Raw genomic sequence first — 13,198 nt, forward strand, 5'->3', positions numbered from 1 at the left:
ATATGTAAGTGCAGAACTCAAGCACCAGTCTCGGATGAACGTATCTTTTCATTTTCTCAGTGCAACGGTGGCTCCAGGGTGACCCAGAGGCCCACGGATTGTACCAGCTGTCACAAGGGGCACGTACCTGACAGCAAGGTCTGCCAGCGGCTGCCTGTTCTGCTGAACGCTGCCTCGGGGAATCTAAGCAGCAGCGCCGCCACCGCGGCGGAACCGCCTGCCAGCCCACCTGCAGCCCACGGCCCGGCCCCGAGGGCGGAGCGGCGCTCAGCTGACCGCCGGCACGGGGCGGGGCGGGGCGGCCTCGCCGCTCTCATGTGACGCTGCCGCCGCCGCCGCCGCCGCCGCCACCGCCTCCGCCTCCGCAGCGCAGCGCAGTGCCGCCATGGTGCCGCCGCCTCTCGTGCTGCTGCTGGCGCTCGCTGCCGCCGCCCTGGCCGAGCCGCTCCGCTTCGTGGACTGCGGTGAGTGTCCCACGAGGCGCGGGGGCCCGGTTCCTTGGCCGAGCGGGAGTTGCCCTCCGGGGTCCTGGCACCGCTAACCCCTCGCTCGTCCTTCTAGGTTCCAAAGACGGAAGCATTCAAGAGGTGAACGTGAGCCCCTGTCCCACGCAGCCCTGCCAGCTCGTCAAAGGGACCTCGTACAGCATCAACGTCACTTTCTCCAGCAGTAAGCATCGGCTCCGTGGGGTCTGGGGTGCTGGTGGGATCCTGTGAGGAGGGATGAGGTGGGCAGAGGGGGTGACAGCGTTAAGTCTGTGCCTTTGTGTCCGGGAATAACTGGGCAGAGTGGCTGGAGGGTGCCACGGAATGGGAAGAGGTAGCCGAAGAGGAGAACTGCTTAGTGTGCTCTCTGCAGCCTTCAGGCAGACTGTCCTCCAGGTACACAGTCATGGAATCATAGAATGGCCTGGGTTGAAAAGGACCACAATGATCATCTGGTTTCAATATGTCCAGGGGAGGTCACAAAGTGGAAGTGTTTCCCTGCTCTGGTGCTGCACTCACTCTTCCCATGTTCTGCAGAGATCGAGAGCCAAGGCAGTAAGGCTAAGGTGTATGGTGAGATGCTGCATGTGGACATACCCTTCCCCATCCCCGAGCCTGATGGATGCAAGTCTGGGATCCAGTGCCCCATCCAGAAGGGCCACTCATACAGCTACCTGAACAAGCTCCCTGTGAAGAGCGAGTACCCCAGTGTAAGTAAACAGGAACCCCACCTGCGCTTCGCGGCTGCCCTCCTTCCTGGGGCAAACCCACAGCCCATCTGTAAAGAAGAATGCTTCATCTCGCAGTATGGGGAAGAGGTCAGAAGGATCTTCAGCTGCTTCTCACTTCTGCTGTGAGTGGGATTCTGTCCACAGTTCCTGTTTTGGGACAAACACGTCAAAGGAAGCAGCCTGACTCCAGCTGCTGAGAAACTGCTTCAGCTATCCCCGTGTGTGTTCCTTGTGTGCTGTGCCTGCATGCAGCCCCACTGCCAAGGCTCTGCTCCCGGCCAAGCACTCAGATTTGGGGCAGTTGGCTCCAGGTGCCATTCAGCGGGGACGTGCTGGCTGTTTCCTCTGCACTCTCAGATGGGGGTTCTCAATTTAGCATGTGGACGTCTCCGTGTTACACAGCAGTGCCCTCCAGCCACACAATACTGCAGGAGTCACCGCAGGTGGCCCAGCTCCTTCTTCCCACAGGATCACCAGGACCCCTCTGCTTCACAAACGACTGAAGCTGCCTGTTGTCTTTGCTTTGGTCTCTCCTAACTATTCTTACTTCATTGTTCTCTTGCAGATTAAGCTGATAGTGAAATGGGAGTTGGTGGATGACCAGGATCAGATGTTGTTTTGCTGGAAGATACCAGTGCAGATCACCAGCTGAGGAGCTCTGCCATGAGTTGGGCTCGGGGAAGAGAGAAACAGAGAAAATAACACAAGCCAAAATCTTTTATATAAGTATTTCTTACTGCTTCCTTCCGAACTCTGCAGCCTCTGGGCAGCCAGTACTTTGTTCCTGCAAGGCCAGCTGCGGGCAGAAGGCTCTCGCCCCTCTCCACGATCCCTCTGGCGTGTTCCCACAGCAGCTCATGGGGGAGCAGTGTCTGCTGCTGTCAGCAAGAGAGACTGAGCATTAGGACATTGTCTTCCACATGCTCTGTGGAGGCACTTTAGTTGTTTGAAACAGAGCTGTCTGTCCTCACAAAGAGATTTCTCTGCAGTGAACCTGGCTAGTTTCTAAGCTGCTACCTGATAACCCCTCAGTGCCTCTTGTAGAATGCTGGCTCCATCCACCCTCCTGTGCTTTTTCTGCCCTGCTGTGACTGGGATGCTCCTAGGAACTGCGTTTTCCATCCTTGCATCTGAAGAAGAGGGGAGGAAGCTTTCCTGACCTGGCAGCAGAGTCTGTCCTGGGACCCTGCTGGAGCCTGCAGGACTGCAGCTGGGAAAAGTCCTTTTTGTGGATGCAACGCCAAATGGCATTCAGTGTTTCTGCAGGGATGATTCTTTCTCTAACCAATGGTTTGCACTATCAACTAACTTGGAGCTGCTGGGAGCTCCTGAACCTCTTTTTATAACTTTCCTTTTAATAAAGGCTAGACAAAACCAGCTTGCGTTGTCTTCTGGGAGTAGATGGCTGGAGGACAAGCAGAGTGTCTGGGCATCTTCTGGCTGGGTGTAGTCATCCATCTGTTTTTTTTTGGCTGAAGCTGCAGGTGGTGGCTTGCTGGTCTCAGTGTAGGTGAGTTGTGAGCAACCATGCATCTTTGCTGCTGAATGCTGGGGTGTCTACCTGGCAGCATCAGGCTCTGCATCAGCTCTGCTGGTCCTGCACTGTTCTGGAGCAGTACACCTTACGGAGATGGCTGTGCAGAACACATCTTTGCTTGCTGCAGTGTGAGGCAAAAGCATTCCCAGCAGGGGCTCTGGGGTAGGAAAAGCAACTCCTGGACCTGTTCAGGGGTTCCAGCCAGCCACAAGGATTGTTGAACTGCAAGCAAAGGGTGTGTGAAGGAAGCAGGGTGTTAGCAGCCATATGTGCTGTGTAGCCCCCAGGGGCAGGAGTTGGCTCCAGTTGGGGCAGGTAAGTGGGTATTTGGCCTGGCATGGTTTTCCTCTGTCCCAGGAGTGGGGAGGCTGGTGGTATCCCTTGGCAGAGGGAAGACAAGCACAATTCTGACCCAGCCCCAGTGTCATGAGCCACAGGGCCCAAAATAAATGTTTTATTTAACAACATGAGAGAAGTTTCCAGCAGACTCGGTTAAAAAAAAGTCACCAACTTTACAGAAACTAAGCTGGAACCCTGCCCACTCCCCCCAGCCAGCGCAGGGCACAAAGGCACAGCGCAGGGGTAGGGAGGCGCCTGGGACGGCTGCAGGGTGAGCCGGCTGTGGGACCCCCATCCTCTCCACCACACCTTGAGGTTGGGCAGCAGCTTTAGGGAGCCGGGGTTGCTCCCCCAGGGCTGTGTCCTGGGGCAGGCTGCATGGTGCAGTGAGGCTCGCCGCTAGGTCAGTGCAGCAGTGATGCTCATCGTGGGGAGGTGAACCCAGTCTCTCTGCAGGGTGCAGGGAGGAGCTGGGGCTGCACGGCAAGAGAAAGTGTCCTGCGAGCCCCCGTGGTATGTGGCACTGCGGCAGGTGCTGGGGGCCGGGCTGGGGAGGGCTCTGCTGTGGCAGAAGCAGGAGCTGGAGGTGAGGATGGGGGTACAGAGGCTGGGAGCTCAGCCCTGGCACTCACAGCCAGGAAAAGGTGGCAGGGGAGTTGTGCGCTTTGGAGGTGAAGGGACAAAGGGTATAGAAGCAGCCACAGCCCCGGGGACCCTTTTCCACACCACCAGGTCCCGGAGAAGCGTGCCACCAGAGGGGGGTACCCCCCACTGCCACTCCCTTAGAGCTATGCTGCTGCCGGGCTCTGGGCTGTCTGAGGCACACAGTGGTGGGGCTGGGCCAGTGCCACATAGCCTGGCAAGCAGCGGCAGCGGTAGGAGCCTTCTGTGTTCTCACAGGTGCCGCCCTGGCATAGGGGCACTGGGACATCCACATCCTCACATTCATTGATGTCTGCAAGAAGGAAAAGAGGGGGTGAGATGGTGGCACAGCAAGCAGCCCCAGCATGTCCCTGTAGCCCAGGGGAGCCCTCCTTTGTCCAGGCTCCTCAAGCTCGCTTGTGTCCCCCTGCACATCCAGGCTGCCCACTGTGCCCCCCCAGCCTCTGTCACACTGGGTTGCACTTGACTCCTTTGCCTTGATGCTGCATTCAGCACATCTGCAGAACCCCCCAGGTATGGCATCCAGCCACAGGCTGGAGTCCCAGAACAGGCCCTTCCCATGCTCTTCAGCTGGTGACACCCTGGGGGAGCAGAGCAGCTTCTCACTGACAAGTCATGATAGCCTAATATCTGGGAGAAAGGCCACCTCCAGCCTTAGAATATGTCCTTTTCCAGTCTGACAAGGTCAGGAGGCAGATGATGCCGACCCTGAGAGGCTGATTATCACCTCCAAGACCAGAACACAAAGGAACCTCATGCTATGCAAACAAGGGCTTGTTTTATTAACCTGCAAACTGTGCCAAAGAGCTCATGTGGGAGCCCTGCAGGCAGCCCTGTGCTGCAGCTCTGCTAAATGCAGCAGCCCTGAACCACTCCAAACTGTGGAGAGGCAGCAGTGGGGCTTTGTCACTCTGACCATTGTGCTGAGCCTGAGCCCAAGCCCCTTGACCACAGACTCCAGCCTCGTCAGGGGCACCCAAGGGTGAGCAGCAGCAGAAGCAGTGTTAGCAGTGCACACAGAGGCCTGGGCTGGGCAGGGACAGAAAGAGCAACAAGAAAAGGCTCCATAAATACATTAACAGGAAACAATGGGGAATGTAAGTCTGGGCCTTATCAGAGGAGGAAACAAAAGCCAGACAATGACGAGCTGGCTGGTGTAGCCAATGCAGGCCTTGTTCCAGCCACCATAAAAATGCTCCTTCTGTCCAGATTCAGTATGGATGTTTCAAGTGTTTAAAGGAGCTCTGGGAGCTCCACATCTCACTTAGCTTGACAGTCAGCTAAGTAAAGCTGCTGCAGCTCATCTGCAAATACTTGGTACTCCAGCACTGAGGAGTGAGAGTTCCCTCTGAGGCAGAGGATCAAGGAGGTCCCTGAGGAATACAGTGCCTCCACAAATAGAGAAGGGGGATCTGGAATTACAGACTGCTCACTCCCACCCACTTAAAGCAGGTTTCTGGATGATTAGGTCACTGCCCTCCTTTCCCTGAAGGATATAGGGGCTGTTAAATAGCTGGAACAGATCTTTTCAGGCCTGATTATGTCAAACAATCTGGTTCCCCTTACTGACCCGATAAGCAATCTGTGTGATAAGGGGGGAACAGTGGGTATAACTCTTGGCCAGGATAAGGATTTCAACACACTCTCACATGACACGCTCAAGTGGACTGAGGAAATATGGGCTAGATGAAACTGCGGCAATTGCACAATGGGTCACTAAGCTGCACCCAAGAGATAATGATGAATTCTTGGCTGTTAAAATGACAGCCATTCAAAATGTTGCCTGTGAGATCAATCCTGACCCCTGCTCCAGCCAATGCTGTCATCTGTGTGGACAAAGGAAGACTCTTTGTGCTCATAAGACCTATGTGACGCCAAACTGTGAGTGCTCTGATCCCTCAGAGAAGTCAAATTCACTGATGACAAGTGCAAAGCATTGCAGCTGAGGAAAAGCAAACTGTGCACAAATGCAGAAGGGGGAGTAAGAGGCTAGGCAGCTCTGGGGAAGGAGAGGCCACAGGCGTTGTGTGAAGCAGTTGCATTACACTGTCATGCAGAAAGGATGCCGGGGAGTGGAGTAAGTACCCTGTCTAAGGAAAGAGCATCTTCATCTGTTCTGTTGGGTGCCTGGGGCTGGCCTGTGGAGTTGCACTTTTGAAAGAACGGATACAGAGTGGGGATGTAGAGCAGATGACGAGAGAAACTTTAGAGACCTTCACTTGTAGGACAGGCTGGAAAGTCACGGTGAGTTTAGAGGATAGAAAACAGAAGCACAAAACCATCTGTGCGCAGGAGTGCTACACTAAGAAGGCAGTGACCAGCTGTTCCCTGATGCCCCCAGGTGCCGTGACACAACATTCCCAGCTCCAAGGCCACAAAGCACCCAGGAGAGCAGGGAAGCCTCTGACAACCATCCCAGGCAGCACCACCAGAGAGCGGCAACAGATAAGGGAAGCCTGGGCCACCATGTCGCTAACGGGACTAAAAGCCACTTACCCACACAGGCCATGAGGGTCATGTCCAGCTGGTAGCCATCGAAGCAGTCACAGGTGTAGCCCTCTGGGACGCGCACGCAACGTCCGTTCTCACAGCCATTGAGGATGCCACACTCCTCAGCCTGCAGCCCCTCAAAGCCCTCATAAAGACCTGGAGGGTGGCAAGGATGTGTCAGAGTGGGAAGACTACTTGTTCGACCACAGAGGGGACATCTGGCATGTGGCGAAATGGTCCTGGTGGGGCTGGGAAAACTGAGAGCATCCAGGAGCATAGCCAGGGAGAGAGTTTGCTGGAAGCCTGGAGCACTCCAGCTGGGGTGGATACGGGCTGGGTGAGAAAGCACCTATTTGTGTAACCCAGTACTCACCGGGTTGGCTGGGCAGGTAGCGGGGTGGGGGCCGCCCTGGGCCATGGTGGAAAGGGCTGCCGCGAAACTCGCTGCTCAGTTCTCTCCGAGGGAAAGCCGCATCAGGGTTTCCATACTCTGACTCCAGGTAGTTGTAGTAGGGGCCCATGTCTGGGTTGGGAAGGCCGTAGTGGGGATCTTCCAAGCCTGGTCCATACTCATACCTAGGTCTTTCTCGGACTTCAGACCCTCTGTCACTGTCTTCACTGGCTCCATTACAGAGGAAAGCAAAATCAGCTGTGTTGAGAGAAAAGTAGTGTCAAAGCTCAGCAGGGCTGCTATGGCAGATAGAGGGTGCACCCACAGTGGGCCAGCAAAGACTCAGAAGGCTCAAGATGCAGCTCCATTTTTTGCTGATAGAAACCCATCTTGGAGGAGATCAACTTCTTTTTGGGGAAAGCAAGTCCTTGAGCAATGAGAACCCAAATCCCCAGTGTGCTCCCATCTCAGGCTGAGTGCCTCTCCTCTCCTAGACTGAGCAGGTCTGGTGCTTGCAAGACCTGAGGGAAGCAGTATGAAGGATGGAGCAACTCCTCCCTCCATCACCTCAGACCACTTCAAAACAGCTGGAAGGTACATTCTGCCTCATGGTGCTGCCCAGCCCTGGACAGGCAGGTAGCTCATTTGGGCTGGCTTCAGCAACAAGGATGACAAGTGGAGACCTGGTTGCAGCCACAAAATAGCATGGCACAGCATGGCACAGCACAGCTCCCCTGAGAGGTGCTTCCCTCACCACCCTGCTCACCAGAGGACCTGTGTGGACAGAGCGCACAGTTCTGGCCCCAGGCTTCACCAAGGCGGCAGCAGCATTCGGTGTAGGTTGTCTGCTCGCCGTGCAGCAGGTCTTGGCAGATGTAGTCAGAGACAGTTTGCCAGCAGACGTCCAGGTGGATCTCATACTCCTCCAGGGCATCTGCAGGTGACATGAGCAAAGAATGCTGCGGAAATCATTCAGAATAGAGCCACTTGTTGTCCTGGCAGAGATGACCATGCACCCCAGCCCCAGTCCCTCCTGCACCCTCAGGGATGACCCTGCTGCAGGTGGGATGGTCCAAGGCATGCCAGAGCTTACCTGCCCTGCCAGAGAAGTTCACACAGCGGTTGCCAGTGGCATCCAACACAAGTGGGAGGCTGCAAAAGCAGTGGTAGGAGCCGACCGTGTTCAGACACTCGCCATTGATGCAGTACACCTCATTCTGGCACTCATCCTGATCTGCCCACATGCAGGATGGAACAGTGTCTCAGGCTGGCAGGCAGGGGCAGCAGGGCTCATTCCCTTCCCAAATGCATCCTGCCACCTCTCCCATTCCCTGGAGGATCACAGTTGAGCTTCTTGGCCAGATCTGGCCCTGCAAGGACAGCTCTGCTGTATCTCCACTCAGTGGTGGCGCTGCTGCTCTTTGAGGTCATCTTACCTATGCATTCAAGCCTGCCAGCATCATAGAAGTAGCCTGTACGGCAGAAGCACTTGTAGCCTGGCACCGTGTTCAGACACTGTCCATTGCGGCAGAACTCAGAGCCGAAGGTCTCGCACTCATCCATGTCTGAGAGGAGCAGAGAGAGGAGAGAGCACGTCTCAGAGGTTTCTCTGACAGGATGTCAGCATACCGCACCGCAACCCCAGGGAGATATTTCTGGGGCTCAATCTCCATGCAGGTCGTTGTGCAGTGCCTTCCCTCTCCCCATTGGGAGAAAAGAGAGAAAATGGTGCCTGCTAGTACCTGTGAAGGAGACTTTTCCTGAGAGTGGATCTTCTTGAGGAACATAGCCCTTCCCAAGAGGGCAGATCTCTTGATACTCCACTGGCCAGGAGGCAGATGCCAAGGTGGGAAGAAAGCAAACAGCTCTTTAGCGCAACCAACCCACTGGGCAGAGAATGGGCCCTGTTGGGAGTGCTGTGGTCACCGTCCTACCTGTACCCAAGATGGGGCAGGGGAAGGTCTCACAGTTGTCACCCCAGGCTGCCCCCACGGTGCAGCAACACTCCTGCTTCGTCACGTTCTTGGCCAGGACACTGTCACACAGGCGAACGTCACTGATGTGGTAGTAACACTGCTTGCGCTCCATGCTGTCAGAGGGTTGGTCCGTGTGTCCTTCAGGGCCCTCTAGAAAACAGTGGAGCAGGAACAGGATGGAGCCCTTGATGCTGCAGCACAATACCTTCCAGCCACAAGGTCCCAGAGCAGGCCCATCAGTGGCCTTCTCATTTTCACAATCCTTGGCTCTCCCCAGAAGGAGGCTTTCCCATACCTGCACAGGCTCTTACAGCCCAGGCACCTTCTGCAACCTTCTCAGCTCTCCCCACCCCAGCCAGCACCGCCACATCCCTGCCCTAGTTGCTTCTCACCCACGGCTGCCCGTGGCCGGCACTGCCCTGCCTCTGTGTCATATTCCTCGTGGTCGCTGGGGCACAGGCACAGGAACGATCCCTCCACATTTTCACAGAGTGCGGTCCCACACACGGCCACCATCAGCTCACACTCGTTCACATCTGCAGAACAAGGGCAGTGATGGGTAGCAGACCACAGGTGGGAGATCAGAGCATGCTTGGGAGCCCTGCCTCAGCATGGGCAGGCTCTGTGGGTCTACAGCAGCAGAGCACCCTTTGGTGAGGTTGGAAGTTGCTGGGGGAGAGCTGGAAGCTCTCTTGGCACCGTGACTCAAAGCAAAGATGGGAAGAGCTTCCTGCCCTGCTCTCAGGGGATCCAAGCAGCCAGAGCTCCAGCTGCTGTGAGCAACAGCACCACAGGATCAGTTTAGTTTGAGGGGGGTCGAACCTCCATCAGATTAAGGTCTCTATCTAGGCCAACCTCCTGCTCAAAACAGGGTCACGTACGGATCTAACCACGTGTCAAGGGTCTGCTGTGCTAAGGGAACAGCACAGGAGGGTTGTTTTTTTTCCTCCAGAAGGTCTCTCCTATCTGTGTCTGAAGTTCTCAATGCATGGATGTAGACCCCGCTCATGCTCTGGGTCTGGGAGTCATCACAAAGCAGGGTCACTGCCACACCAGTCATGCATTGGCTGATGGATCTTCTTCACTACTAATAGAGAGATAACAGGGGACAGGGGTCCCAGAAAGTAACTCACCAACACAATAGTGGCCAGAGGGCGAGCTCTCATAGCCACGGTCACAGAGGCAGCGGAAGGAACCATCCGAGTTCTCACAGAAGCCATGGCTCCCGCACAGCGTCTCATTGGCGCACTCATCTATGTCTGCAGCGGCAGGAATTGCAGCAATTACCCTGAGCCTAATCGATGCCCTCAGCCCAGCCCCTTCTGCTCTGACCCCGAAGCCTGGAGATCAGGGCAAGCATCACCTTGATGTGAAGGACTGGATATGGCTCATCCCCTGACTATGAGTCTGAGGGTTAGAGGGACAGGAGCAATGACACAAGCATAAAGGGCTGAGGATGAGCATCCCACATCCCTCCTGCTGCTGAACTGGGCAGATTTCCCTGCAATGCACAGAGCCCACAGCCCACTGGTCCCACTCACTGGTCCTGAGCAGAACACTGAGCCCAGAAGCAGCTCCTCCTTGCTGCAGCCTTCCCTGAGCTGGGGGAGACAGGGAAACTGCAGAACTCCTCTTGCACTTTTCCTTTTGCCTGATACTGGAGCTGGAAATGCTAAACCCAGCCATGCCTAGTACAGCGTAGCAGAAGCTTTCCCTTCATCCAGTGCTGCCACGCACTGGGAGCTCCAGTCCAGCCCCGAGCCTGGGATGACTGTAACCTGCCCAGGACTCTCCCCAAGCGGAAGACAGCACAATGTAGTGTCTGTTCCAGATGCCAGGAAGAGATGTCTAGACACAAGCAGGCAGCTCAGCCAAGAAAACAAACTCCCGGCATTATCTGCCTCCCCACTGGCCACACGCTTCCTCCTCCTCCTTCTTCTTCTCTACATCCCTGGCAAAGATGTTCCATAGGCATGTTGTCCCTGCCAGGAAGGGGATGGGGACACAGGCTGAACTCACCAATGCAGTCACCCAGGGGTGTCCAGTGGAAGCCAGGCTGGCAACCCATGATACAACGGTAGGAGCCCAGGCTGTTCTGGCACCTCCATGTGCCACAGATGGCATCCCCATATTCCTTACATTCATCCACATCTGCAGGGAGAGCGGCAAAGGGACAGGGATGGTCAACTGGGGTCCTGCTTGCTCAGGGCACAGCCTAGGTCAGGCTCAGTTTGCCAGATCCTCAGCCTTGCTGGTCCTCCTTGCAAGTCACCAGCAAACTTGGGTGCTGGGAAGCTCTCAAGATGATCTCCCCAGCAATGAGCTCTCACCTATGCAATCATCGGTCTCCTGGGAGTGTTTGAACCCATTTTCACACAGACACCTGTAGGAGCCTTCTGTGTTCAGGCACTGGCCTTGTGAGCACCGGGATTTCTCTGTGCATTCATCCACATCTGCAAAATCAGGCCCAAATCATCAAGCTGGATATTGCAGCAAGTGAGGGAGGAAGGTGCAGGACCCGAGCTATGTCCCTACCACCCACCAGCTCACCTTGGCAGTTGACTCCTCCAGCTGAACTGGAGAAGCCAGGTGCACAGATGCAGAAGTAGGATCCATGGCTGTTGAGACACTCGCCATTGGGGCTGCAGATCTCACTGTTTAGGCACTCATTCACATCTGCAATGGGAGCAGAATCAGAGACTCACCCAGCCCTGAACCACGTGGATCTCCTCTCCATGGTCTCTTACAGGGCTCCAGGTCCCTGACTTTCTTGACATGGAGAGAGAGACCTTCCCTATCCACAGTGATCCTGCATTTGGCTACCATCTTATGGGTGTGCCATGTGTGGTGGCATCACCCGCTTTGGCACAGGCATCCTCCCTGTCAAGAAAGAAGGAGATCCATAGGGAGTATGCATGCCCTAGACCCCGAGGGTTGCAGGTATGGGGTTTGTACCTTGGCACACGGTGCCATTGACGAGCTCGAAGCCAGCCTGGCAGCGGCACTCGTAGGAGCCCAGCGTGTTCCGGCACTCTCCCCCCAGGCACTGAATAGCAAGGTCTGCACATTCATCCACATCTGCCAAGCAGAAGGGTACAGCACAGAGTGAGGTCCCAAATATTGCCAGCACTGGAGAAGATCCCCATCTAGGGCAGCTGTCACACAGCTGTCAGCCCTCAAAGTGGGACTGGGCTGCCATCTTGGAGTAATCAAACACAGTGAAAAGTCAGTCCACATCCTTCACCCTCCTCCATTACAGACGCAGGGCTATAGTCCCACTGTCCATACCCTGCTCAGCACTGCATACCACCACCAAGAGGGCAGTGCAGAGCCTTTCTCTAGCCAACTGCATCTGAACAGACTTCAGGAAAGTACCCCAGCATCAGCCGTGCATCCCGTGGCTCTGCTTTCCTATTTGCCAGCCTTGCTTTGATGTCCTTCTGGAAAAGTTGGCCAGACTCATGTAGCCGCATCATTCAGGACTGCTCCACTCACCTGTCCCCACATTACAGGCTCTGCAGGTGAGGTTCAAGGCAGGAGGCAAGTCCCCACATTGAGCCCCAATGCAGCAATGGTTCTCACTGTCATTCTGCTGGGCTGTTACCTAAAGGGATTTTGCTCTCCTTCTCAGAAACCATGTGCAAGGCAGAAAGAAGGCGGTACTTCCCTTTATAGGTGCTGCACAGGCACTGGAAGGCATGCTAGTGGAAGAGGTCCTGCTCTGTTCTTCTCCCCTGCCAGGAGCTAAAGCACTGAGTCTGGCAGCTTCTAAAGGCAAGGAAGGGACCTTCTCTTTGTCTCTGCAGAGCAATGAGCATGCCACAAGCGTAAATGAGCATCACTCTCTAGCATCTGAGGGTAGGAGTACCCAGTTGTCCAGTTTCGAAAGGGTGCAAGTAGCATTTCCTTTGGGAGATGAACCATAACCTAATTTATTTATCACAAAACTATCATGAAACCCTTATCATTTTTCAAATATGAAACCCATATCCACAGACAAGGCCACCAGCGAAGGCAGAAGAACATGCCATACTGCCATTGGGTCAGTGTGATCCAAACAGTATCGAACCCTGATAAGATGCCCTTGTGACATGGCTGGGGCAAGGTGGCTGAGAAGGGCGCACGTGAAGTCTTGGGAAAGAGGAATAGCATGCAAAAATCAGATGGAATGTGACTTTCATTTCACTCTGGGTTCCTCAGACACCTACACAGAAGAGAAGCAGGAGAAGCTTCCCTCTTCTCTCCCACTTCTGAGTTGAACCACACGCAGCTCCTCTCTGCCCATGTTTTCAAGCTTCTATGTATTCCTCCAGCCTTAGCGAACATTCCCCAGGTCACCATTAGTCCAGGAGTCTCATCTATGAGTCCCTCCTTTCATCTCTTTCCTGAGTGAGGAAAATCTCCTTCCTGCTGCCCTAGGCGGCATCCACTTGCAGCCCCCATGGTACCTGCTGACTGGAAAGCTGAAGAGCTGTAGAAGGATCTTGATGTTAAAAAGGTCCCCGTGCCCTACCAGCAACCTAGGTATGGCTATGCCTCTCCTCCTCCTGGGTATTTCTTCCCTTTGACACCCACTCATCTGTCCC

At 55.1% G+C, this 13,198-nt stretch overlaps 2 protein-coding genes across 2 annotated transcripts in view; one reads left to right on the forward strand and one right to left on the reverse strand.

The window, feature by feature from the left end:
• Positions 1 to 385: 385 nt before the first annotated feature.
• NPC2 (NPC intracellular cholesterol transporter 2) lies at positions 386 to 1,868 on the forward strand (the record flags this gene model as incomplete). The annotated part of the gene is made up of 4 exons (XM_079537742.1): positions 386 to 464; positions 562 to 669; positions 1,023 to 1,195; positions 1,782 to 1,868. 4 exons carry the CDS (start codon positions 386 to 388, stop codon positions 1,866 to 1,868), a joined length of 447 nt encoding a protein of 148 aa, XP_079393868.1.
• Positions 1,869 to 3,880: 2,012 nt separating this feature from the next.
• Positions 3,881 to 13,198, reverse strand: part of LTBP2 (latent transforming growth factor beta binding protein 2) — a gene marked incomplete at both ends in the record, with an annotated part of 58,915 nt that continues 49,597 nt past the window's right edge. Inside the window, 14 exons of the mRNA XM_079537888.1 lie at positions 3,881 to 4,047; positions 6,252 to 6,401; positions 6,619 to 6,894; positions 7,403 to 7,570; positions 7,730 to 7,870; positions 8,073 to 8,201; positions 8,379 to 8,459; positions 8,571 to 8,762; positions 9,005 to 9,148; positions 9,746 to 9,871; positions 10,632 to 10,763; positions 10,943 to 11,065; positions 11,163 to 11,288; positions 11,568 to 11,690. Coding sequence (XP_079394014.1) covers positions 3,881 to 4,047; positions 6,252 to 6,401; positions 6,619 to 6,894; positions 7,403 to 7,570; positions 7,730 to 7,870; positions 8,073 to 8,201; positions 8,379 to 8,459; positions 8,571 to 8,762; positions 9,005 to 9,148; positions 9,746 to 9,871; positions 10,632 to 10,763; positions 10,943 to 11,065; positions 11,163 to 11,288; positions 11,568 to 11,690 — 2,078 coding nt within the window. The remainder of the gene's footprint in view (positions 4,048 to 6,251; positions 6,402 to 6,618; positions 6,895 to 7,402; positions 7,571 to 7,729; positions 7,871 to 8,072; positions 8,202 to 8,378; positions 8,460 to 8,570; positions 8,763 to 9,004; positions 9,149 to 9,745; positions 9,872 to 10,631; positions 10,764 to 10,942; positions 11,066 to 11,162; positions 11,289 to 11,567; positions 11,691 to 13,198) is intronic.

Source organism: Tetrao urogallus (genome assembly GCF_951394365.1).
Source record: "Tetrao urogallus genome assembly, chromosome: 6".
Lineage (NCBI taxonomy): Eukaryota > Metazoa > Chordata > Aves > Galliformes > Phasianidae > Tetrao > Tetrao urogallus.